Genomic DNA, 27,819 nt, shown 5'->3' on the forward strand with positions numbered 1-27,819 from the left:
CAGGGGAGGGGTGGCCGGGTGGTTGGTGGTAGAGGAGAGGAGGAGGGTAGTGAAGGAAGGAGGAAGAAAGAAGATTGAAAAACAAATTAAAAATGGCAAATTACCTGCTACAGCAGGTTTTTTACCTGCTGGGACTACTATTGTAAAACACCCTTCAAAGTTGGGACTAAGCAATAAAAACGATAGTTGAGACTTTTTGTCAGGACGTTCATAGTTGGGGCTGATTAAATCAATTTTTCCTTAAAAATATTATATTTTACATTTATAAAGGAAAATTTGGCTAAATATAATACGAACTTTTATTGATTTGTGAGAAATAATATAAGCTGGAATATTTTCTATGAATAATATGAGTTCCACTTTTAGTTGTGAAATACTCCATTCATACCCATTTGTAATCTTTTTGTGACAATATAATGAGGAAGAACAAATAGAAAATGAGGGATTATAATGTAAAGCTTGCCGACGACTATATATATATGTTCCACTTGAATATCTATTTTACTAATATACAAAAAATGTTATTATGCAACAGCTATAGCATGGATTATAAATCTTAATTTATATTTTTGAAATATAAATATTTTTATTTTGATTAATAGAGAGTTAGAGATATTAAGGATCAAAGATGTCTTTGATAAACGACAACATGAGATATGTACATGATTATGGGATAGGTTGAAAATTAAAGTATGACATTTGGCTTTAGTCGTGTTATTGTAAAAAAAAAACAATAGATTTATCAAACTTTTTCAAAAAGAGATCCAAAAAATTAGTTAAAACTATCTTGATAAACTATGACGAATCCACTTGTAAGAAGTAGCACAAATTATTCAGATTTCCTATGGTATTGGTTGCAAATACATGTGAACTTGGAATAAGTTTATTGATCCTATATATGAGGTGAAGTGAGCTAGTATAAATCTTAGTCGAATATCTTATAGATATATTTTTAAAAAAACAAACAGAAACTTCAAACATACAGAAGTTGAGATTATAATGGGGAAATCCATCATTTTAATACACGGTCTTTTATCGATTCTTCTTATATCGTTATTGCAAGCACATGTGGTCGCTGTTCGTAAGGCAAGTCACGCACCCTATTCTTTGTTCGGAATAATCAGAAACTAGATTGGCACGAGGTTGAGGTGGTGGAGTAGTAGTATCACTTCCTATTTTTTATTCTTAATGTTTCGCTAACAAACCTCGTGGGAAGCATTTAAGGAATTCTCCATATTTTCCCACTTAATTGAGTTCTTTTCATCTTACAAAAAAAAACTAGATTAGCCCTACGTGAAAGTATGCATGATTTTATAATGTTAAACTCTAAAGAAAATATTTTTGAAAAATTTGCAACTAAATATAAATACAGCAAAAGTATTACTCTTGACTATGCATACAATACATAGTAAATACTCATGTGAATCATAATTTTATAAAATGTTTATTCTTGACTAATTTATTACTATTATAGTACTATTGAACTACTAGGATATGACGTTCTATATAGCATAGTAATCCAAATAATGTGCATTGAAAAGTATAAAATTTTAAAGTATGTATAAATTTTATACTTCTACATTATGTCTATTAATACATGTTTCTAAATTCTAATTAAACTACCAATATCTAATGGTAAATTTTTAATGTATTTCCAATCTCATTATAGAAAAAAAATGTTATTACATTATTATATTATTTCAATCTCATTTAATTTATATAAGAAAGCTTTAAATTATATGTTTAATATAATCATGCTTTATTTATTATGTATAGAAATTTAACGGTGCATGGAAGAATATTCAATCGCATGATTGGCATCACCTGGTCATATACGTAATACGTTCTTAGAGTAGTTAATTAAGTTGCTAAAATTTAGGGGGTCTTATACTATTTTGATCAATCCGTAAAGGATTGTAAGTTGTGACTAGTTATGTCAAGCCTAATATGGGTTAAGAATTATGGGGAGAATACAATAAAGAAAATATATTTCGAAAACAAGACGTTTTAGGAGGGTTTGTGTACAATAACGTTCGAAAAAGATATCCCAATCAAATCATTCACAAAATATATAATCACAATTAAAGATGTCAATGAGGCGGGTTAATTAATATAGGAGATCCACTTCATAACGCCTCAATCCAGTATATGTCCAACTAAAAAAAGATTTTTAAAAAAGAAGAAAAAACAAGGGATCAAATTATAACTAACTTACGGTATGGAAATTAATTAAACATCCTCACATAAAACACTAAAACTAATTTACACTCTTCTTATGCTTTTACTTCTATGACAAATGATATATGTTTGTTATAAATTTAATATATAGCATTAAGTTGAGTTTTCGGTTGGTAATGGGGCGAGGAAAGTGGGATTGGGTGGTGGGATAGGGATGGATTTAGACTTGTACCTGCCATGGAGAAAATGGGGATAGATTTTAGACCTATCGTACGGATTGGGATGAAATTATTAGGTAGAGATGAGGATGAAATTATCGGGTAGAGATGGGGATGGGAAGGCCAACATCCGCCCTGCCCTATTGACATCTTCCCAAATATTGGGTTTGATGTAGGAAGTGTCCATTTAAAGTTGATCTTTGTGCACAAATAAACCCTCCTAAAACGTCTTGTTTTACCCCCAATGAGCTCTTCTATGCTAGGTGGCGGGATGACGAAGACCTTGGAGGTTGCATACTTGCACCTACAACATCTAACACATAAATATGCATTACAAATTCTAAAAATATAGCTAAAATACTACAGTAATATTTACAAATAAGCTATATGTAAAAAAAAAAAAAAAAAATTAAAGCTAGCAAAATAAGCTAGAAAATGCAAAAATGAAGAGAGAAAAGACTCTAAACAAAGGAAAAGATGAGGTTCAAAGTGATTTAAATATCACTCATTAGGAACAATACTTGCAATTTTTTAAAAAAATTATTGCCCATTCAATTTTTTCCCTCAAGTATTATTTACTATTTTTTCAACCTTTAATATAACATCTCCGGTATTGCAGGCACACAATCTAGCATAGAACAATATTTTATCGATTAAATTTTATTTTCTTTCACATGGAACAACTTATTAGTAAGCAAGAAGAAAATTTTAAGGTTGTGAAATTGATACTTTTATGTGCAAAAAATTAAATTGGCGTCAACGACACATTTGTATTAGTGTGTTTTAATTGTCATGTTCGAATTATATTTCCTATGAAATAATATTTTGTACTCCATCCGTTTGCAAGTAGATGTACGTTACACTTTCTTATTTATAACTTTATTGGCAAATTAATATCATATATATGCTTTTTTCCTACAGCATTATATCGTATATTTAGGATCCTACGATAAGGGACGCAATCTCTTGGATGATCCCGAGGATATAACAAGATCGCACCAAGATATGATATCGATGGTATCAAAAAAGTATGTCTATAGAGATAACATTCAATATACTCATCATTTTTAATTTGGGTATACCCACTTCTGTCTTCTTGGAAGCTTACCAACCTAATTTATGAACAAATACTTAAATAGGAAAGACTATGATCAGCATGATTCTTCAAATAAGTTAATTTACTCTTACACAAAAGTATTTAACGCCTTTGCTGCAACTCTCGATGAGGAGGAGGCTAAGGAGCTTGCAAGTAAGAGATGAATTGCTGAAGTTTTTCTTTACATATATTAATAAGTGATCTTTATTTTTCTAGATCTAAAATTCCATTAATTCTGAATCGTTATTTTTATGGAAGAGCATTCCAATGTTATATCGATATTTGAAAATCGCAATGTGAAACAACATACAACTCGGTCATGGGATTTCTTAGAATCGTATCAACATCAATTTCACCATTCTTGTGAATCCATTTGGAAAAAAGCAAGCTCTGGCGAAGACATCATCATAGCAAACGTTGATACTGGCAAGTTCTTTCTTCATTTGTCGACCTTCATTATATATAATTAGCGCTTGTTAAAAATCTGTTAGCGATTATAATTCATTCCTTGGAACACCAATTATTCCAGTCTACTTATATACTTATATACTTATGTTCACAAATGTTCCAATAGTCCTTAACCATATAAGTTGTGACAGGTGTTTGGCCCGAATCAAAGAGCTTTTCTGATGAAGGCTTTGGTCCCATTCCTAAAAAATTTAAAGGGCGATGCGAAAATGAAAATGATCCAACATTTAAATGCAACAGGTTAGTTAATAACTTAGTACTCTGCCTGTATTTTTTCTATCATGCTCACTCAAAATCATTACATTTAAACATTTGTTAGTCACCATTGCACTGGTCAAAAAATGTATTTGGTGGGTGAATAATGAGCGGGTTCTAAAGATGCATAAAAGAGGGTGACATTTAGGGGATAAAGTGGTGGTGATGCTTATGGTGGCTACTAAAGGTAGGTGGTTGGAGGTTGTCGGTGTCAAGAATATGTATCGTAGGCGCTAACAAATTAAGCAATCAAAGTATAATGTGTGGAGGAATTAAAAAATAAAGTAATAAAGAAAACACGAAGATTTGACGTGGAAACCCTTTAACAGGGAGAAAACCACGCACGAACACTGCGCTCCAAGACTTTGAATATGAGATGATGATACAAGGAGAATTCTTTAATCTCTCTAGATTCTCTAACATCTCTCTAGGTTCTCTAGTCTCTTTAGATTGAAGAATATTTCTCACTCAGCATATAATGAATAAACAGCTCATTCATGTTTATACTAGGGTTAAAACGTAAAACCTAATGCAATAGGAAACCGAATACGAGTAGGAAAACAAGTAAAATCCTGGAACACCACGGCCAGGCCGTGGTCTTCCTCTCAAGCCACGCCCAGCCCGTGGACTTGAGTTGTAGAAAGCACCAAAGAAACTCTAGTCAGTGAACTCCACGGGCAGGGCATGGTGTTCATCCAACACCACGGGAAGGTTGTGGTCTTCTACTATTCATGCTTTGATGCATTGTTGTGCTTCCCAAATGCTCTAACTTAGTCAATGTTGTAGCTCAACACAAAATGCACACACATGGCACAACAATACCTTAGCTTGTTCAACACACTTTAGAGTCGGCTGAGGGGATAGGAAGTTAGAGATGGACTAACTTATGCTGGGAGAAGATAGATTTCATCCTACCATTAATTTTCTAATTCCATCGAATCGTGATCCTTTTAAATTTTACATGTTGAACTAGATTGGTTGTTGTTGTTGTTGTTGTTGTTGTTGTTGTTGTTGTTGTTGTTGTTGTTGCTGTTGTTGTTGTTGTTGTTGTTGTTGTTGTTGTTGTTGTTGTTGTTGTTGTTGTTGTATTATCGTTGCTGTTATTCTTGTTGTTGATATAGTTGTTGTTGTTGTTGTTGTTGTTGTTGTTGTTGATGATGATGATGATGATGATGATGATGATGTTGCTGTTGTTGTTGTTGTTGATGATGATGATGATGATGATGATGTTGCTGTTGTTGTTGGCTTGTTATTGTTGCTGTTATTGTTATTTATTTATTTTATTGTTGTTGTTGTTATGGTGGTTGTTATATATGTGAATTAATAGGAAGCTTATTGGAGCGAGATATTTCTTCAAAGGAATTGCGGAAGTGCTTGCATCAAGTAACACAACCGTTAACATAAAGCCAAGCCCTCGAGACATGATGGGCCATGGGTCCCATACCTTATCAACTGCGGGGGGGAATGTTGTCCCTGTGCTAAGAAATGATGCATATTGTTTTGAAGCATTGGATATAAACAATGTTAGCGTAAAAGGCGGGTCGCCTAGATCACGAGTCGTTTCCTACAAAGCGGTGTGGCCAGAATTGAAAATATCGAAAGCGATTGCATGTTATATGGATTCGTTGGCAGCTATGGAAGCTGCAATAGGTGACGGTGTTGATGTAATTAATTTATCATTAGGAGCGGTGTACACCCTTAACGACCTCAAAGCACCAGGAGATTACTATTTCCAAGATCCTTATTCAATCACTTCCTTCCACGCTATGGTCAACGGCATCGTTATCGTTACTTCTGTTGGAAATGACGGACCAAAGCCACCTGTTGTCGGCAACCCAGCTCCATGGGTGCTCACGGTTGCCGCCGGTACTATTGACAGAGAGTTCACGTGCAATATCATTTTAGGCAATGACCAAAAGATTAAGGTATGTACTAACTCCACAAAGAATTTGTATAATACCCATAATCAAACATGCATGTGACAACTTCTATTCCCTCAAAGTATGAATAAAAATATGGCATAGGTAATCCCTTGAAAGCATTATGATTTGTTAAGGAAACTTTTAAAAGTTGAAGTGTAACACCCAACCCATACCAGTCGAGGGTATCGTAATCAGCGCATCCAATGCCAACAACTGTCCTCAACAACCAACACAAACTCTTTCAATTCGGCGCAATTTTTCGTCACTCATGCGCACCTTGAGTAAGGTCACTCATCCCTGGACTACTCCCGACCAAACACAGTTAACTTTGGAATAACTTATAAGTAAATGAGCCCCCTATAAAAACAATACATCTTGTTGGAATGAACTCCTATAAGCAATCATGAAAGTTTCACATGAAGCGTGATCTTGCCTAAGATAACATGTTAATCGTTGACTCAATATATATAAGTAACTACTAGTAGTGGGTTGGTTTATCTTCCAAGATAAACTAATATAATTCAATTTAATTTATGCAGGCGGCTCGATATTTTGATCCACCAAGTAATGATACATTTTACCCTTTAATCAGTGGTGCAGACGCTCGCATTATTGGTGCTGATTTGACTAATGCGTAAGTATTCAATTAGATTCTCATACCGTTGTTTCCTTAGTTTTTATATACTTAAAGTAAATACCCGTCATTAATTCATTATAAACAAATTATTATATAATTTTTTTTTCATTTTCTTTGTAATTAAGTTGTCTTATTATGCCTGTAAAAACTGTCTTGTTAAAAGTTTGGAAAAGCAATTCATATTGTTAAGCTTTAGGTATGTATGTCACATATGGTTATTGTCAATTGCTCATAAAATTAATTATTTATTTATGTGATGCATATCATTGATTAATTTTTTGTATTTATCTACTATTTAGATCATATTGTTTCCCTGAAACTCTTGATCCAGTGAAGGTAAACGGGAAGATTTTAGTTTGTACCGTGGAACAGGGAGATTTAAATATGCCTTATTTGACAATAGAAGCAACAAAAATTGGAGCCATCGGCGTCATCGCAACAAATAACGAAATCCTTGGATCTACATTGTTTCCTGACTCTAATCAAATGCTTCCCACGGCGCACATTACCTATAAAGACGCTCAATCTCTTTTTTCTTATATCAACTCTACAAGGCAAGTTTCAATTACATTCATTGTCATCACATGGATCTATCACTACTATGGCTAGTTTTTTTATTTAACTTTTTCTCTTAGGGCCTGTTCTCTTCGGCATAAAACAACTGAACTGAATTGAACTGAACTTATCAGAGCTGAACTGAACTGAACTGAACTGAACTGAATTGAATTGAATTGAATTGAATTAAATTAATATGAATGTAATAAATATATAAATAAAATTTTAAACAAGAATAATATCAATATTAAATCATAATTATAATGATAAGTAATAATAATGAATAATAATAATAATAATAATAGTATTTTGGATATTTTTAAATGATAGTTATAAATAAATAATATTAATAATCATAAATTAATAATAATAATAATAATATAATAATTAATGATAATAATGATAATTAATAATAATTATTTTATATTATTTGTTTAATTATTAATACTTGATGATGATATATAATAACAATAATATCTAAGAAGTATATTAATATTACTATTTTAATAATTAGATTTAATAATATAAAATATTTAGTAATAAAAATAATGATTGGGTTGGACCGCAAAAATTACATCATAAACCGTCTTGACGCAATTTGATTGGTTTATGGGCTAAAAAAAGTGGGTTTATTTGTGCTTTGACTTAAATCATGTTCCTCCTAATAATAATAGTAATAATAATGAGTAAATCTATAATAAACAAATAATATATAGAACAACAACAACAACAACAATAATAATAATAATAATAATAATAATAATAATAATAATAATAATAATAATAATAATAATAATAATAATAATAATACTTAATAGTAATGATATATATTTAAATAATAATAATAATAATAATAATAATCATAATAATAATGATAATAATAATAATAATAATATTTAACAAAATGGTTATAAAAGAATGGAGCTGAGCTGAACTGAACTGAACTGAACTGAACTGAACTGAGCTGAACTGAACCGAACTGAACTGATTGAAGCTAAACTGAACTGAAAATAAGCTGGGGAGAACAGGCCCTTATTGTCTATACAAATATTAAAAGGCGCGCGAAAAAAAGCCTATGTGGCACGTGGCACTCTTCTCACATTTCTAATGCAAATATTTTATGTCTATGTGTACTCTTCACTTTTTAAAAAATGTGTAGGTGCAAGGTATCGAACACGTGACCTTTGAAATGAAAAATAAGAGTTTAACCATCAATACACTATAACTTTGTTGTCTAATGTTTCAAATAAAATATGATGAAGTCTTGTAATAATTATACTTAACTAAAAAGACTTTAACAAATTTATAAATCTCTAACACTCTTATTACGTAAATTACAAGAAAATAATCATATTCTCTTACCACAATTTCTTTTAGGTATTGTTTTCAATCTTAAACCTTTCAATTTTTTATTATTTATTATGTCGGAACGTGAATTTTTCAATTTCTTAATGGATAAAAAATACGAAAAGTAGCAAATTAATTATGAAATTTAAAATAATAACATATTTGTTTAACATAACTAACCTGAAGCATCGCTCGGGCAAAAAAAACTAGTTATTATTATTATAAGGTGCTACAAAGAATAGTTGATTTATTGGCTTTCGACTTTTCATATGATCAAAAGCTAAAAATAATTGTTTAGTAAAATATTTTTTTCAGAGTTAAAAATTAGGTTTTTTTGTCAAAAGTTGAAAAAATAAGAAATATAATAATTTATTTTTATACTGATTTTTTTTTCATCAAACAACCAACACCAACAAATCATTTTACCAAACACATCTACACGCAACCAATAATCAAACTTTTTGATCAAATAAATCAAATTGAACAGCCGACAACTAACGGCCAAATGTCAATTTTGAAACACGTCCATCTTGTATCTATATATTGAAATCTAATTGCCACATTTTTAGTTTGAGGTTATATCATTATGTTGAGCCCCTTGTTCATTGTGCACATATGAGTTATCCCACATTTTAGAAAGAGGAGAGAAAGTATTACCACATTATTATAAGTTAGAGACACTAATGATAATCCTACTATTCTAAGTGGACCACACTCTCCTCTTTATTGGATTTTTCATTATTTGGGATATTGCACTTGATTAGAAGCTCAGACCTTGTATTGTTGGTAATACATGCATTAACTAACGAGAATCTAATAAATAGGCTACATATTAAACAGAAGAAAGATGCATGAGCGGATGTGGTGAACGATAGAGGGGAGCATGTCGAATAAAAGTGAAGTAAATCCTAAAGTACAATATTCATTTGTTAAAAATGTACAGGACTCCAACGGCAAAACTTACTCAAACAAGAACGATAGTGCAAACAAAGCCAGCTCCAGTTGTTGCCGAATTCTCATCTAAGGGTCCTAACACAATCACTCCCGAGATTTTGAAGGTTTATTCCGATGAAAAATACTATCTCTATTCTTTTTCTATTGCAATTATACGGCTCGGTACGTTTTTTAGGAAGTAAAAAAGGTAAATAATCAAGCGTAAAGGTATTCTTTAATTTACTACAATAGTAAATAGAGAAATCAACACTTAATAAAGTAAAAGTACTCTTTTAACAATAAAAAGTGAGTTGGTGAATAAATAATTAGGAATTAGGATTTTACTAAGATAAAGTAAGGATAATTATATCAACTAATGTTGCTTTTTAAGTCAAAAATAGAATTGTTACAATAGATGTAAAACTATTCAAAGTAGTATTTGTTGCAATAAAAAAAAAACCAAGGAACAGTTATAAGCTAACATTAAGATTTAAGAAGCTAAAAGTGAAATCTTTACATAATAGTAGTATATATAAGACTGATGCATGATTCTAATATCATTAAAATCCTTGTATTTTGCGTTTTAAAATTTGGTAACTCCATGCTTTATATTTATGTATCAATGATACCCCTATAATCATGTTGTTTCTAGACCATAAGCATAAAGATGCATTTTTTACATTCGATTGTTAATGCTTTGGATGTTTCTTATGATTTTAGGTAAACTAATAAATTTAGCATCCATGTCATACACAACCTTTAATCCTAAACTTAATTAGCACCCATATAACTAAATGTAGTTAGCCTATCTGAAAATATATTTTCTCATTCTTCTTAATAATAACTCTAATATGCAACAGCCTGACGTACTAGCTCCCGGGGTAAGTATTATCGCTGCTTGGTCACAAGATCCAAATGCTACTATGTCCGGCGCTTATTTTCCACATAGCGGAACATCAATGGCAGCTCCTCATGTTGCTGGTATTGCTGCACTTCTTCGAAAACTATATCCTCACTGGACCCCAAGCGCCATCAAATCTGCTATTATAACTACAGGTACTAATTTAATTTCTCCTTCTGAACTTATCTAATAACTGTGGCGTGAGAAAATCACTGCCCTAAAGTTGAATCTGCCCCGTAATATATATATATATACTTTGCATTTGCAGCAACCCCCTTGGACAACAGCGGTATGAGAATGCATGAAGATGATATGGTGCACGAGGCTACACCATTTGGTTTTGGCGCAGGCCTAGTACAACCCAACCAAGCGATGGACCCTGGTCTAGTTTATGACATGACTGTAAATGATTACATTGACTTCCTATGTGCACACCATTTCAACAATACAGTTCTCGAACTATTCACCAAACAATACGCTTATAAATGTCCTCAATCAGTTAATATCTTGAATTTGAATTATCCTTCTATCACTATTCCTAACTTCTCAGGTAGTGCAAGTGTTACTCGAAAGTTGAAAAATGTTGCACAACCGGCCACATATAAGGCACGCATCAAAGCACCACCTGGGATTTCAATCATAGTAAAGCCTAATACGTTGGTATACTCTAAACCGAACCAAGAAAAAAAATTTAAACTTATCTTCTCCTCAGACATCAATCATCTTCCTCTTGATTACCAATTTGGAAGTTTGGTGTGGTCAGATGGTAAGCATATTGTAAGAAGCCCTATTGTCATCAAGGCCAAACACAGAACTACTCCCCTTAAACATTAGTCATTAGTTATACTTTCTTTAGTTGTATCTTTTTTTAGTAAGTTTTTCTTTTCATTGGCTTAATTAGTTTTGTACTACTCTAGTTTAATAAGAAAACATGATCATAGAAAATTGATGGATGGTTTACGATGCTTTTACTTTAATATCGTCTTACACCTATGTTTTGTATATATTTTTCTAAACAATCAATCATCTAATCATTACCATTACTATTGATATTTCATTTTTATTTAATTTGCTAATATATATAACTATCATCCTAATGTTTTCTCACGCATAAAGTGGTCTAGCCGCATCCCAAACCATGCTGGCATGCTGCAACTTTAATTTATGCCACCTGATGAGCTCCAAGACATTAGTCCTTTAAAAATTGAAAGCCCAATGAGACAAATTCTCGTTGCTACAAGTCTCGATAGTTTTTTTGTTACTAAGGATGTAACTTCAACCACACCCAAGGGCCAAGATGCAATGGGAAAAGATCTTTCAGACTTTTTGAGATCAGATTAGATCAGATCGAGCCTTCATTCTATTCTGAGCCCTTGTCGAATGAAATTTCGAAGCTTAGATCCATGGTGCTATTTTCTTACTCATGCGCACAATAATGCACTTCAAGCAAAAGTCTCACACTAGGGCCGGCTACAAATTGAGCCTAATCCAACTCTTAGATGGCTCAACTCAGTGTAACTTACTTCTCTTGGGTTCAAAATCAACTCACGCTCACCTCGAACTTATAAAATCCTTATTTGAGCTTAACTTGATAAGAACGATTTGAGTTTGTTAGCCGAACTCGAGCTTGACTCAATAAACCATGTACCAATAGTACGCATTGTTACTACTTACTCCTCAAGTCCATACCAATGTTTAGGCAACTTATATATATATATATATATATATATATGATTATCTATTCTTTTGTAACTTAATTGAAAATTTGAGCAGTGAGTAACAGCTTATTACTTTCTCTAAAACTTCTATAAGATAATTATTAGATTTCTTAAATTGATGAGCCGATGACTCGAAGACAATCGAGGTCGAGTTTTGCAATCACACAAGTGTTATGGAGAGCAGAGATTTAGAGAGGGGACAATATTGGACCCATGAAGTAGGAGAAAAGTAGAGTGTAATTATTACCCAAAAAAGAGATGATACAAGTAATTTGCAACTTTCAAAAGTGAAAAATAATGCAAGTAAAAAAACAGAGGAAGTAACGGACATTAATAAGGTTGTACTCAAATTGGTGGATAAATTCATATCTTCCAAATGATTCGACACTTTTGATAGGATATTTTGCTAAAAGATGAGTTGACATGGAAATAGATGAGGTGAGAAGCCGAGCTCCTCACGTGGAAGAATATGATGGCTTAGTTACAATTACAGTTGCCTAACAGTAAATAGTTCATATAGAAATTACAAATTAGACATTGAAAGAAGTATCAAGAAGCTTTATTGTTTATACATACATGTATTCAGATTAGCAGAAATAAAACTTTATATAGCATACATATTAAAAATCAAGGAAATTATCCTAGTACTTGTAAGCCTTTTCAAACAAGCTCTCAGAAGCAGCAGCAGCACTTCCTGTAGCAATGTACTTGCCAAGGCTAGCCTCAGAGTTGGCCTTGCACCTAGCCAAGAACACCTCCTGTGCTTTCCTGACATTCTCTTTCTTCCCACACCATGTCTTGAGGGTGCTCTGCTGCAGCGCTCGACCGAATGAGAAAGACAATGTCCATGGCTTCAGCACTTCCAGCTTGTTCATCGCATTCAAGTTCACTGTTGCCTCTTCCTCACTCTGCCCACCTGACAAGAACACAACTCCCGGGACTGCAGGTGGGACTGTTCGCCGCAGTGCTGTCACAGTGTACTCTGCAATCACCTCTGCAGCAACCTGACGGAGTGAAACAGAATATAAGATATAGTAAATAATTCTTATACTGAACCACTAGGTAAAAGCATAGGTAAAGTAACAGTGAAGTTGGTTCACCTTGGGGCTATCGGAACCTGGGGCAACCATGTTGGGCTTGAGAAGGGTGCCTTCAAGGAGTACATGGTGATCATTCAGAGCTTTGTAGACTGCAGCAAGCACAGTCTCAGTCACAGCAGCGCACTTCTTAATGTCATGGCTCCCGTCGGTCAGCACCTCAGGCTCAACAATTGGGACCAGCCCATTCTCCTGGCATATAATAGCATAACGGGCCAACCCCTGTGCATTTTGCTGGATGGCGAGCTCAGAGGGCTCTGTGACCCCAATCTTAAGCACAGCTCGCCACTTGGCAAACCTTGCCCCAGCTTTGTAGTACTCTTGACAACGGGCCCCAAGGGAATCGAACCCTTGAGTTGTCGTCTCCTCATTGGTTCCTGCCAACTCAACAACCCCCTTATCAACCTTAATCCCCGGAATTACACCATTTTCCTGGAGGACCTCAACAAAAGGCTTCCCTTCAGAGGTCTTCTGGTACAAAGTTTCCTCAAAGAGAATAACCCCAGAGATGAAAGAGAGAGCACCAGGAGAAGTGAATAGGAGCTCTCGGAGGATTTGGCGGTTGGACTCAATGTTCTCAACATTGATGCTAGCAAATCGTTTCCCAATAGTCCCTGTGCTCTCGTCTGCTGCTAGAATCCCCTTCCCAGGGGTGGCAATGTACTTGGCAGTCTTGATCAGCTCATCTAGGAACAATATAAAAAAAGTAATCTTTACATTATGTTAAGAAAGTAAGAATTGTTAAATGGCATATTAGATGTAGTAAGCATATTGGATTTAGTGAAGTGTAGCATATACCTGCATACTTTCCAACGAAGGCTGACATGGTTCAATAGCTGAAGGATTGACTATATAAAACCTGCCACAGGAGTCAGGACAAAATGCAAGAAACAGATTTTACCCATGTATAACTATTTATAAAGATTAGCTTAGCCTGAGAGAATTATACCAATGGGATCTCTCTCCTCATGCCATGCCTCGACACGTGTTCGATGTTTAGCCAGCATAAGTCTATCGTACATGGATAAAGAATTGGGTGATAATAATTTCCTCTGACAAGTGGACCTGCTTTGTGCTCTTGCAATGTGTGGAAAGGCTTCTACTTCTTATCCTCGATGTTATATTTTGAGCAATCACCTTCCACATAGGAGGGAAAGCCAATTTTTGGTATCTTCTGCTAAAACAAAAGTTTTAGCACCTACTGATATGTATCACACGTTCACAGCCCACATTTCTCAAAATATCAGGACTCTCCTTCTCAAAAAGAAGAGGTTTTCGGGATGAGGGCAGGTTGGACAAGGATTACACCTCAAACCAAATAGGATTGATAAAATCACAAGTCGTTTTGAGAGATTAAGAATTAAAAACAAAGAGAAAATTGATTTGATACTGGTTTAATAATCTTCTGTCAATCAGTGACAAACACCTCAAGGGGTGTCAAAATGAGTTTCAAGTAAAATCAAATGTGGCTATGACAAGAAATATTACAACATGATATATGATTATGATTCTTGTAAGATGCGCATTTTGGCTGCTTGTGTACCATCATGCTAGCTTCTAGGGCCTCATTTGCTCCCTTCAACATTTCAACTATAGATCTTGCCACAATGTGCTGGGTGCAACCTCAGTAACAAAATTGAGAGGTGTATATGTAAAAGTTTTTGAAGTATAATTAATAGAGGCAAGAACATTCACTGATGCTGAGCCTCCCATGTGAAACAAATCAGCAGACTACCAGGCATCCTTGATTATCATTTGCAATATTCAACCTCATATTTTCTGAAATCGGCGGTGAGAATTGATTGCCTCCTGCCCGGTCATTCGTCATCTGTGCCAAAATATCTATCCCCGAATTCGCCCATTCCCGGGATGACACGGAAATCTTTATTTAAACCAGTTTCAATTTCAGAGGTCACAATTTTTATTCTCGGGAAACTTTTACAGACCATATGCACTCCTTGGGGAGCCTGACAAAGAAATATCAGACATAAGCATTGCAGCTAGAACTTCTAAGAAAGAGCACTGGATGCTAATTGGAGCAATACGAGCATTATTAACATTACTTACAGATATGAGATTGAGAAATATAATGTTCCCTTCTGGCACACCCTTCTTTATGAGTAAAGATATGGCTTGAACAGCAGAATTTCCTATGATAATATCAGAAGATCAGCATCCTGAAAAAAGACCCGTCCAGTATATACTGGCAGATATAGCTGAAGCTGAAAATACACTTCAAAAACATTAAAAGAACAATTGCAAATATCTTCACTCTCCATATCACAGCAAAGCCGAGTTTAGGTGTCAAATACTTGATAAGAGGCACTTTTTGGGCTTCGACCCTGCTACCAAGACACTAACCCTTATATCAGAGCACTAACAAGCTGGGCTTTGTAAGCAATCTTTCAACAGGATATATTTGAAAAATATAAGGAAGTACTCCAACCAAAAAAAAGTTTGCTCGTCCCTCCAGGGCTCAACACCAATAAAAGGGGAAAGTCATTCTCAATAGGTCAGCCATATTTGCATTATCTCAACATTGGAACTGAATAGGACAGGACAATAAAGAAACAGCCTCATCAAGAAAGAGAAAGCACAATCCATGAAATATCATTTAATTTTTGGATAGAGAAAGGAGGGGTAAAGGCCTCCTATACTATGTAGTTTTCATCAAGAGGAGAAGAAAACCTGTTCCCAGAATTGGATCCAAGAGCAATACATGTCGATCCGCAATATCTTGTGGTAGCTTTTCATATATTAGCTGCCAAAACAACAATGTGACTGCAAGATGAGTAGAAGGGTCAAGTGTAACAAAAAATATACAAAAAAAAAAATAATTAACAAAATCTATAACACAGGAAGATTAATCAAGGGAAAATAAGATAGATTCATACTTGCTGCCCATTGTCACCTTCTCTATGTATCAGAATTTTGCCAATCTTGATTCCCTTACAGCATGCCCGTAAAGCGTTCTCCATGCTTTCACCACTGGCAAAGTTCAAGTAATGTCGTGATAAGTAACATTTCTTCACAAAGAATTTGAAACAAGTTAAACAAGAAAACTCTGCTGAAGTGAAAGCCTAAAAGTAACAGTGATGAATAAATAAAGAAGCAAAAAAGAAAACAAAAATCCTATGAAAGACCCTTCACCAGTTTCGCACACCAGAAGGTCAAAAGAAGTTATTTTTTGAAATTTTAGCGTATTCAAAAGTCAAACCTAAAAGTTAAAACCATTACTTGTTCCCATTCCGCAGGAAATGCCTTTTCCTTAATTTTCTAATTTTCCACGTCATTGGAGACCAAGTAAAGGTGCAATGGAACTCAAAAAAAATTAAAACATTCTGTAGCTTTTAACAAACCTTCTAATAATGGACACCCCACATAACCTCTTGCAGAAATCTACACCAGTATATACAGAGCCTGCAAGCAAAAACAATGAGCAGAATGAACTAAGTAACAGCGGCAATCATCCACCTGAACTTGCAACCCACTGGCGGATCCAGAAATTGAGCCACGTGGGTTCAGAGTAAACATAAATTTCAAATTGTATTTTACTATCCACAATTACATTTTTTAATAAAAAGGAAAACTTTCAACAACTGTATCTAACAAAAATTAAAAATAGTGTACTAACAAAAGATTATGAATATCTTATAGAACAAATACAGAGTTATAAAACGAACTACCGCTTGAGTATCAATTATTAAGACAGTTTTCATTAAATCAAACTATCAATTAAGTGTTGAAAGTAATTATATATCAAAGATATGAAACAATGAAAAAAAAAAATAGTAGCAACTAGCACACTTTTCATTACCTTTTGATGTACATATCATATAAATATATGAGCAGTGAATCAAATAACGGGAAGATTAAAAAATGGAAATAGAAGATCAAATAAAGAAATTTAAGCTCTAGACCTTTAGTAACAAAAGATAAGAAAAAAGCAAAAAAAAAACAAGGAAAACAAAAGAAAACAAAACAAAAACAACTCCTCTATGGAGTAGAACTCGCGACCTTGTCTCATTGAGACATTCTATCACGCACACTTTACCACTGAAGCAAATCACTATCAAGTGAAATATTATGCGTATTTATTATATATCCGTTCCTTATTTCCGTTAGTTTTCAGTTTTTCCTTCGGATCCGCGTGGGTTCAGTTGAACCCACTGAACCCACGCTGGATCCGCCACTGTTGCAACCTCTCACACTTACAAAAAATCAGGAAAATATATATATATATATATAATAATTTGGAGTCTTGACCGCGCCACGTAAGACTGCCATGTCATAATGTAAAAATCAAGTTTAAATAAAACAAAATTTGGAGAGATAAACATACATGTATAGAGTCTAAAATAAGAGAAAAAAAGTATGATTTCAATAAACTACTCGCTCCATTCTCTTTTGTTCTTCCTACTTTGACTTATTTTGCCTCTTATTATATAGGAAATACTGACAATAGAGGTCTGAACTTTGGACGATAACTTTTAAAAGGTTTGAACTATTGATTAACCTGTGTAGATCCCAACTTTAGGGGGTCTTAACTTTTAACGGGCCTCGGTGACTTAAAACTAACGATTTTTTTAAAAATCTCACCTAGTTCCTACTCCCCTCCCTCAATTAACCCTTCTGGTGTGACCCAAGTTTTACAAGTTATGACCTATTAAGCCAGTTTTAAGTCACTAAGGCCCGCTAAAAGTTAATACCCCCTAAAGTTGGGACCTACACAGGTTAATCAATAGTTCAGACCTTTTAAAAATTATCACCCAAAGTTGAGACCTCTATCGTCAATTCCAAATAGGAAAAAAAGAGAACGGAGGGAATAGCAAAGATAAATAAGTAGAGTAAGTTAATTATAATTTTTAATATATAGTTCAAAATTGTATAATGTTCGGCCATTAGCAATCCCTTGAAAAGCACTCCCTCCGACCCCAATAGACTTCTCATTTCTCATTTTCACGTTTGCCAATGCACATCTTGAATCATTAATATCTTCAATTAAATATTAGTAAAAATTATAAACATTTGATTTTCAATAATGTATACAATGAGACTAATTAAACAAGACCCCACATGAATATGTTTTTTCTTATATATTGGAATTTGTTTTTGAAGATTTTTGTTACTTATGAATAGTGCTAAAATTAGAAATGAGAAATCTTTTGAGGGATGGACAAAGTAACTTAAAACAAAATCCATTTCTAAAATACATAAAAGTTAAGATATAAACTCAATTGATAGATTCATCTCTTATGATATTTTAAACTAATATAATTATTATGGAATATGTTTTGATCAACTAAAAGATTTTAATATAGAGAGGATTTATGTTGTTTTATGACAATTAGAATTGCTACTTTTTGTAATACTAGGATATTACAAATTTATTATAGTCATAGATATGATGACATCTAGATTTTCGCTTGATTGCACAGGTTTGAAAGCTAGGAAGGACAGAAAAATTAAATTTTAGTTCTAAAACTAGCAAGTGATAAAGTAAAGCTGAGAAAAAGCTCTTTGCATACTCATGGGAATGTGGAGATTAAAGCTTGTTGCACATCCACCCATGCATTAAGATTTTAACTGAACTCTTTCCCTTCCTTTACTTTCAGTTAAGATTTTCATGGACTTTACTAGCGGACAAACAACACACTTAAGACAAGGACTTTAAACATCAACTTCTCACACAAAAGAGTATCAGAACAAATATGAGTTTTCTAAAAAGTATGCGTCGTGTCAACATCCTACCCAGTTTGACATAGAGTTCTGATACAATGACAGTGTTACAGTTGGTCTTTAGCCGCCTCATTTCAGTTAAGATTTTCATGGACTTTACTAGTGCACAAACAACAGTACAACACACTTAAGACAAGGACTTTACACATCAACTTCTCACGCAAAAGAGTATCAGAACAAATATGAGTTTTCTAAAAAGTATGCATCATGTCAACATTCTAACCAGTTTGACATAGAGTTCTGATACAATGACGGTGTTACAGTTGGTCTTTAGACGCCTCATTTCCAGCAATTCATCAAACATAAACACAAACTAAGAGGTTAAGGCGATAGACCAGTATCTTTGCTATAATCTATTGTGGTCATAGTTACGAAAGAGGGTCTAGAAGAGCAAAACTTCCAAAAATATGTAACGTAACATGATTCAGCGATAAAACTATGCCTGAATCAGGTAACAAGGACCGTACCTGTAGGAGTGATAACCTGCTTTTCTGTGAAAGGGAGATGCCCTAGTCCATGTTCAACAACCTAAAGAACATATAGATATTCAGAGCCAGAAAAAAGGGAAATTCATTGTACACGGGAAGAGAAATCTGTCAGGATATGTTATCCAATGTGTCAAAGCAGCAAATAAGATAAATAAAATAGACAATTAAAGCAACGAACCACAACTGAGGAACCCGGGTGTGCTTAAAAGACTCAATCATAAGCCTGTATCTTGAGCTTTACAGCTTTCAGTTTCATTTATTTATTATACTATCTTACATTAGAGAGCGTGCATGCAGCACAATATTGTCATCAATGTTTTATTCCATCTTCTTATCATCCATTCTATCTAAAAGCTCAGAATTTTAACATAGCAATCATTCAATCAACAGAATATAGTACATCAGAAAGCAATTTAAAATAACCAAATTAAACTTTGAAAAGATTGCCAGAAGCTCCTCCTAGCAAGAGTGCTGACGATCAAATTGATAGGTCTAAAAAAATACTTACCAAGCGTATCAACCGATCAGCATAAAAAACAAAGTCATGTTTTGTTGTCTGTGCATCACGAATAAGAGTATGCATGCCCCGTATCTATGAAGGAGAATAAAAAATGAGTTCATTTCCCTAAGATACACAAAAGTATAGTCGTCAGGATGAAATTCATTACCTGGAAGGTAGTCTGGATAACATAAAGGTTAGGATATATTTTACAGAGGTCGTGTTGACCAAGTTTTGTACGAATATGTTGCACAATTAGATCAACAGCAACATGATTGTCTCCTCCTCGGGGAATTATGATATCTGCATACTTCTTCGTTGGAAGTATGAAATCATCAAAAGCAGGCTTCACAAATTTGGAGTACTGCAGCATTATTCAAAAAAAGTCAATCATCAACGCTTGTCAATCATGATTCATTATCAGCTGATAGCAGCACAGAAAAGTAAATCTCTCATCCAATTAATCACAATGACATTCTGCTGCCACACTTTTGATGTTGCCAGAATCTCCTCGCTCATGGAAAGCTAAGAAGCATGTTCCATAGCACAGAGTCAAATGAAAGTAATATTAAGAATCCTAGTTCAAGTTCCAGAACATAAAAGATGAAAGAAGCCCATAATGATACTAAAATGGAGTGTAAAGCTCAGAAATTAGACCGTGCATATCCAGGGCAAAGTAGTTAGATTTATTTACAGACATAAAAAGTGGTGATTTCAATATCAGTGAGCACATGAAAAGCTAACCTGATCAAGTACCATGGCAATATCTCTACTCTTCTCAGCTGTATCACGCCTTATTCTTCTTGCCAGCCGTACATCAGCATCTGCTCTAAAGAAAAACATTATGTGAAGAACATGGGAATAAGTTCCTACAGCGAAAAAGAAATTGAGCTTCATTTGAGTTCAAACATATTAAAAGAAAATAACCATGAAGAGAAAAGTTTCAAGGATACATAAATGAAAAGATTGATATGAATCACAGCTTATTTACCATCATATATATAAAATCAATAGCATAATTTAGCAAATACGTCTCATTGATGTAAAGATTCCCACATAGGCTACAAAAGAATTCTTGCAGGGACTGACAAATATAGAACAGTGTGTGTCCCCACAAGCGTAGATCAGAGAATATCATATTACACAATGGTATTTCGGTGATTTTGGAGGCAGACTAGTAACTTTTTTACTCCCCAGATTCTACAAGAACCCTAGATCACATCATCACATCATCACATGATAGGCAATATTGCAAATGATTAGGACCTCTACACAAAGGAAAGAAATTGTTGAAGGAAGACGTATAGCAAGTAAAATAAATGAGGATGGACCTGTATCAACAAAAATCTTCATATTCATGAGCCCACGGACACGAGGATCATGGAAGACAAGTATCCCTTCCAGTATAATAACATCTGATGGGTTCACCTGCCGAGATTCCATAATCCATATCAATAAAATATGCAATGCAAACATTTCACAATCTGATCCAAGCAGATATATAGCAAAAAGGAAAGTTTCTTAGTCGAAGTAGCAATTCAAAGACTGGTATCCTGCTCCTAATAGATAGGAGTATCGACAGTTGTACTGAAACTAAAGGTGAATAAATCAACTTATGGATTGCTTACCCTTCGAGCTGGAAATACATTGTTTTTGTAACTCTTGAAATCATAATTTGGAATATCCACTGCTTTCCCACACCTTAGTTTATCCATGGTATGGAGCAACTCTTCCGTGTCAAATGCATCTGTTGAGGAAAAAAATGACATACTTCAGAAAAAGAAAGTTTGAAATTGCTATCATCCTTCAGCAATGATGGAATATTGTATCCACCAGACAGCAGTCACCACACAATTATTAGAAGGATCCCCAAAATGCCAAGCTAGAGCTTTCCTAGTTTGCCAAAGATGATTTCACCAGTGCGATAATCCGATTGAACAAAGGGTCAAGCAATTGTGAATGACAGTAGGATAAGGAAAAAGTTTGAAGGTTGTAATGCCACGTGCAAAATTGCAAGCCGGGAGATCTCCAGTGAATAAGCCATGTTAGGAGCATTTGTAGTAGTCATGAGGCTTATAATAGGAAGAAGGTAATTGCGATGATTTACATGTTTCACTTCTCTCAAGCTATAAATATGCAACCTCCAAGCTAGAAGACGTGCATACAACCAAGTACCAAATATGCATCAACCCCACATGGATCAAGAAAGTTGTCCTGAAGATAGTCCAAATAACTCACCGGGGTGGTCAAAGTTGCATTCATGTACTCGTGAAAGCTCCTCCTCCGTCAAATTATGATAAAATGAATCCTATCAAAACCATGATACGAAAATATTTAAAGGGACTGATTAACTGATGAAGAAGTGATGACTAGAGCTTAACATTAAGCATTAAATAAAAAGGTCGGTTGCAAAAATAGAACTCTCAGTGAAGACTGCGGTCCATAAGCTGAGCAATAATCTAAGATACACATAAGGTTACCAGGTATGGAACCCTTAACTGATCACCAGCTACAAGCCTAAGTTTAAGGACGATTTTTCCAGTGAATATATATATATCATGATAAATCCCTCTCACAAAGTTTAGTTATATATTCCAACAAAGTATCCAGAAAAGACTTGTAGATACCTCAAACTTAAAGCAGTTTAATATCACAAAGTATATCAAGGCTTTCAACTACGCCTCGTTGTGTCCTTTCACAAGAATAAGCTCTGGAAAGTGGTTTGTCCACATAGATTCAAATACTTTAGATAAACAAGAGCGAAGTAGCAAATTTTAGACGATAGATAAACAAGAAGTTAGGAAACATGGGAAAACTAAGTTAGAACATAATGTTATATCCACTTACAGCGATATAGCAATACTAGATAACACATAACCCCCATAAAGAAAACTCCCGAAAGAAAAGAAAAAAGGGGAGAGAAAGTAGACATTGCTGGTAACTTGTACGTTTTCTTTTGCGTATAATCACGACTGTTTGTTACTAATCAACAAGATTTCTACCTGATTGACAACCACCACGCGTTGATCATGAAGCTGCTGAATGATCATATCACAGACGGTAGTCTTTCCTGATGCTGCACCTCCGGCAACTCCTGAACAAGTAAAACGCTGATTAACCAACAACAATCGACCAAAAGGGAACATTTGTAGAGAAGCAAAAGAAAGCAGGTAACCAAGCATTTAATTCTTCATCTATCCCTCGGCAGGAAGAAAAAGTTAACAACGAAAAGGAGGCATTGAAAGGAAATTACAGGTGATAATCCACTACAAGAGCAAACAGCATGAGAACATACGCGCAGAAAATTTCGGGGGAAAGAGTAAGTGTCTTAAGTTAAGGTCAGCTCCCAAGCAAGCTCCACTTTACTAATGCAAGACTTTCCCAGGCAAACGATACAAGTCAAAAGATATAAGTAATTAACAAATGGCACATCTGCACCCACCAATGACAAAAGGTTGATTGTAAACACTTTCAGTAGTCGAGGTCGTTGGCTGCTCAATAACGGCTTTTCTAGATTCTATGCCATCCAAGTGAAATCCAGAAAAATGGACTCCTGAAGAAGCCTCTATCATATCTATGACTGATTGGGAACCCATTCAGTGCACCTGCATATGGAAGACATGAAGGCATGTAAGGTGATCAAATTTGAGTACTGCAAATAGGTATTTTGAGCTGCTCCCACTGATAGGAAGAATTATGAACCACCACAAAAATCCAAATGTTCACGCACACTATTGAACTATGCAGATTAAAGGAAAGGTAATAATGTATGTAATGGATCAGTTAAGCTAACGTGCCAGAATTAAGCAAAATACATGGACACAGAAATCATTCATGCGCCAAAAAATGTGGTACTTAACAGAGGGTCTCATGCATCAATGGAGGAACAATGAACAAAACATTTCAATTCGTCTCTTACTCAATAGTTACCCTGAAAATTGAGGATTAAGAAAACCAGATCAAGACAAGCCTTTTCCTACTAGTTAACATCATCTTTATAACTTATCCACTGGGACCAATACCACTCAGAAACTTCGATTAAAGATGCAATATAAGTTTATTATACTTCCTCCGTTCTTGAATAAAAGCAACAAGGAGGGAGGCACAACATTTAAGCTGCCCATGTGATTAGGAGAGCAATAGAACAAGGAACCCATGTCATGAGGAGAGAGATAAAAGCAAAACGTTTGCCATTAGTCTGAAACTTCCTAAAATGGGAAGTGTTGCAGCTCATTTTAGAACGTCAGGATGTACATCTTAGGTTAACGAGTTGCTCAAATGCTACAAGAAATTACATCTACCATGAAAACCACATCAGTTGATCTGAGAATTCTTCTGAGTTTTCTCTTTATGTCCGTGGGAGACACATGGTTACGAATTACAATGAACTAGTACCTTGAGTTTTAACCAGTAGACAAAGACCTTATTCGGGGAATTTTATCGAAGTTAAAGACTCCAGTAGAAGCATTGCATTACAAACACGGAACGAAAGTGGTGGTGCATGATATTCCTACAAAGTTGTACTCCATCATGAAACAAACTCAGGGTTAACTTCAAATGTAATGTCAATGTCTCAATATTTATGGAAAAATCCAACTAATGTATTGCTTCTAAGTAAAATATTTAAAGAATAAAGAAAGGAACTTTAACCAAGAATAAGTTCCATATTCCTTAGACTACGTCTCCCACCAATATAATCACCATCTTATCTTTAAGGAACATTTAAACAAGTGCAGCCATTGCACTAACCCTGAAACACATACCTCCAATGACATAATAGCAAAATAAAATCTATCACATAAGAGCTTGAATTTTGGTTCCTCATATTAACAATATCAATCAAATCAGAAATGATCCTTTTTACTATCATTCATACTTCATAACATCATAAAATAAATAAATCAAATATACCCACATTGATGATTGATCTGGTAACAAACTTGTCACCCATCAATTCCAAGAAGAGAAAAGAAGAACAAAATCCAATCTTTTGCAGAAAAATGAAAAACAATCTTTACAAACAAACAACACAAAAAACCCAGATCAAATCTGATGCCTTACTACAAATCATATATAAATACTTGGTAGTTTTTGTTTTTGTGAAACGAAAATGCGGCACCATCACAAGAATTAGATTATTTAGCTCGGAAAGACAAAAATAAAAGTTATGCAATTGAGGGAGATAACAATGAATAAATGTAAGAAAAATTACATAGTAGTATGAATATACCTTTGATTCGATCTGATACTTTTGCAGATATTTCAAGAAATTAAAATGAGGGGAATTTATTTTTTTGAGAGAAAGAAACAATAGTATTTATAGTGGGTGAGGTGGGGTGAGGGGATCAATATTCGATACACATTCAATGTAATAATAATAATAATAATAATAAGGAAAAAGCTACTCCCTCCGTCCCATAATATAGTGCTCACTTCTCATTTTTCACAAGAATTAAGGAAAATAGAAAGAGTTTTAGGATTTCACAAAAATATATATATTTAAGTAAATGTTTATTGGGTATTTTGTCTTGGAACTAGTTTTTTTCTTCTTTTTCCTTTAAAATAAAATGAAAGAGCAATAAATATACCTTGGAATGGTGTAAAACAATAAATAGGGGCACATATTTTAAAAGAAAATAGGGGTATTTTGGAAAGTTTTATGTAGAAATGAAGGACAATTTAGTCCAAACAAACTGATAAAAAAAGAAATAGGCACAACATTTTGAGACATCCAAAAAGGAATGCAAGCACTATATTATGGGACGGAGGGAGTATATGCTAGGGCTGCACATAAAAGGCTTAAAAGGGAAAGTTTTTGAAAAATAAAACATTAATTACATCGATTTATGTGTGATTTTATCATAAATATGAGAATTTATACCATTTTAGGAAATGTATTTAATGCTTATATGCAACCCTAAGGGCTGCATATAGCATTACCCTAATAATAATAATAATAATATGATTTCTGATTTCTGATTTCTAATTTCTAATTTCTAATTTCTAATCAATAAGTACTACTGTGCCACTTAAATAGAGAGAGAACATTTGTATTTATAGTCACACAAAAATTCATCAACCCATTTTATTTAATTTGATAATGGAGTACTTGCCTCAATTTACCACCGACGCCTTTTTCTAATTTTGTTAAATTAGGACTTTTATTAAGGGACAAGGGTTTGTCTCTTTTTGTTTTCGAATTTAAGATTTTATGAAATTTAACTAATAGAATATTGTGTAGGAATGAAAACTTGTAACAATTATAAATAACTTATCTGATAATCATGGCGTGAGAAAATCACTGTCCTAAAGCTGAATTTGCCACGTAACAACACACGGACTCTTAGCAATCAACCTTCAGGTTTGGTTCAACCCCTCACCAACTCATTCCCTTACTTGGTGGTAATAAACTCCCCCATCCTGTTACCTCCCCCTCAAGTGACAAAATCCATTAGTTGGTGGTAATGGTTGTCATTCCCTTCCATGATTTGAACCAAACACGCAATAACCCAATAAATATAACCATTTTTATTAATTTGTCAACCTTTTTGTAAATAACAACCAGAAACGAGTGGAACTAATTACGATTTGGGGGTTAAATATATTTGTCAAATGATTTTTCTAATTTAAGAAATACAAATAATTATTTATACTAGAACTACATTTAAAAATTTTTGTAGTCTATTTTTGGAACTAGAGTGAATTAGTTTGAAGATAAAGTTTATGATTAGGTATATGCTGAGATTTCATTATAATTGTATAAGGCTTATATGAAAAGGTATTTTCCGTGATTATCTTAAAAAGAGTATATGTTTTGAAGGAAAAGATTAAGGTCTTATTATTTTGGATTGTAATTTGTTAAACCGAACTAAACTATATCAAGCTGAATTGAACTTAACTTGTAAGAAAATCATGAGTGAATTCAACTAAACTTGTGAACGAAATTTGCGTATGAACTAAACTAAAATACGGACAAATAAGATTAAAAACGGGCTTAATTACTTTTTATTTGGAGTTGGATTCTAGCATATTCTGCAATACATCCCTAACTGTTTATTTTCTTCGAAGTTGTACCCCTAAAATCAATTACATTATAGGGGAGTATTGAGCACAAATGCATAATTAGGTGGGTAAATGATGCGAGTCGAGTTTTGACCGAGTGTTGACCGAACTTTGACCAGGTCGAGTTTTGTCCGAGTAGATTTATGAATAATTTGCATGTCTCGTGTTAAAAGCAACCTTAATCTAGAAAAGATGTCAAATTTAGGTATTTTACATAGATAATTGGGTATTCGAGTTTCTCACAACTTTTCGAGTCGAGTATACGAGTTGCTCAACTCGACTTGAATTCGAGTTTGATCCGAGCTCACTCGAGTCGAGTTTTAACTGTGTCGGTCTCGAATAACTCGCGAGTTGTCTCGTCTCTTTTCCACCTCCTATCCACAATAGTATAATACCTAACATTAGTGTACCCGAATATAACACTATCATGCTTCCTGACCCCAAAAAAAAAAAAAAAAAAAAAAAAAGCAATTTGTCTTAATTTAATTTGTGAAGGTGGTTGATAGTGATGGTGTACTAATCACTAATCAGTAGGTTAGATTGGAGAGGTGCACTGCCGCTGAATAAAGTGACTGATTTGGTGGGCGAATCGTACAGCAATTTGATCGGATCGGAGCTCCACGTAGATACCAGATCATGATGTGGGGCGGGACCCACTCCGCTGCATGATTTTTCATTTTTGTTTTCTCCACTATTTTTATTTTTG

The 27,819-nt window shown here is 34.1% G+C and overlaps 3 protein-coding genes across 8 annotated transcripts; 1 reads left to right on the plus strand and 2 right to left on the minus strand.

Annotated features, from left to right (window-relative positions):
- Positions 1-4,081: 4,081 nt before the first annotated feature.
- LOC104904489 (subtilisin-like protease SBT5.4) lies at positions 4,082-11,573 on the plus strand (the record flags this gene model as incomplete). Its single annotated transcript, XM_010692750.4, has 7 exons — positions 4,082-4,200; positions 5,543-6,140; positions 6,677-6,771; positions 7,074-7,328; positions 9,620-9,734; positions 10,470-10,665; positions 10,779-11,573. Coding segments are annotated over 7 exons (1,944 nt in total), but the record flags the coding sequence as incomplete, so codon positions are not given.
- A 1,166-nt stretch (positions 11,574-12,739) lies between these two features.
- On the minus strand, positions 12,740-14,284 carry LOC104892005 (fructose-bisphosphate aldolase 5, cytosolic). The gene is made up of 3 exons (XM_010677812.4): positions 14,124-14,284; positions 13,329-14,011; positions 12,740-13,232 (listed from the first exon to the last, which is right to left on the minus strand). Exons 1-3 carry the CDS (start codon positions 14,149-14,151, stop codon positions 12,870-12,872), a joined length of 1,074 nt encoding a protein of 357 aa, XP_010676114.2. The 5' UTR covers positions 14,152-14,284; the 3' UTR covers positions 12,740-12,869.
- Positions 14,285-14,685: 401 nt separating this feature from the next.
- On the minus strand, positions 14,686-25,434 carry LOC104892003 (uridine kinase-like protein 3). Of its 6 annotated transcripts, XM_019249195.3 has the most exons (16): positions 25,282-25,410; positions 24,447-24,561; positions 23,494-23,656; positions 23,054-23,145; positions 22,290-22,359; positions 21,680-21,798; positions 21,383-21,479; positions 20,796-20,875; positions 20,221-20,415; positions 20,061-20,144; positions 19,532-19,592; positions 16,685-16,745; positions 16,220-16,313; positions 16,014-16,086; positions 15,393-15,475; positions 14,686-15,292 (listed from the first exon to the last, which is right to left on the minus strand). In XM_019249195.3, the coding sequence occupies exons 3-16, from the start codon at positions 23,645-23,647 to the stop codon at positions 15,143-15,145; spliced, it is 1,413 nt and encodes a 470-aa protein (XP_019104740.1). In that variant the 5' UTR covers positions 23,648-23,656; positions 24,447-24,561; positions 25,282-25,410; the 3' UTR covers positions 14,686-15,142. The 6 variants fall into 6 exon arrangements, with proteins under 6 accessions (XP_019104740.1, XP_010676109.1, XP_010676113.1 ...); XM_010677807.4 differs by lacking the exon at positions 24,447-24,561 and having other exon boundaries at positions 25,282-25,434; XM_010677811.3 differs by lacking the exons at positions 23,494-23,656; positions 24,447-24,561; positions 25,282-25,410 and adding an exon at positions 23,347-23,487.
- Between the last annotated feature and the right edge of the window lie 2,385 nt (positions 25,435-27,819).

Source organism: Beta vulgaris, chromosome 4, assembly GCF_026745355.1.
Source record: "Beta vulgaris subsp. vulgaris cultivar EL10 chromosome 4, EL10.2, whole genome shotgun sequence".
NCBI classification, from domain to species: Eukaryota; Viridiplantae; Streptophyta; class Magnoliopsida; order Caryophyllales; family Amaranthaceae; genus Beta; species Beta vulgaris.

Bases quoted from the DNA above. Each gene is read 5' to 3' on its own strand.
- LOC104892005 (XM_010677812.4), bottom strand. From the start codon at position 14,151: ATGTCAGCCTTCGTTGGAAAGTATGCAG. The intron at 14,012-14,123 runs GTATATGCTACA...TATTGTTCCTAG, and splicing joins CTTCGTTGGAAAGTATGCAG to ATGAGCTGATCAAGACTGCC. The intron at 13,233-13,328 runs GTGAACCAACTT...TCACTCCGTCAG, and splicing joins CAGGTTCCGATAGCCCCAAG to GTTGCTGCAGAGGTGATTGC.
- LOC104892003 (XM_010677807.4), bottom strand. From the start codon at position 23,647: ATGGGTTCCCAATCAGTCATAGATATGATAGAGGCTTCTTCAGGAGTC. The intron at 19,593-20,060 runs GTAAGTATTTTT...TATGTTCTTTAG, and splicing joins CTGATCGGTTGATACGCTTG to GTTGTTGAACATGGACTAGG. The intron at 16,087-16,219 runs GTATGAATCTAT...TTGTTTTGGCAG, and splicing joins AAGGTGACAATGGGCAGCAA to CTAATATATGAAAAGCTACC.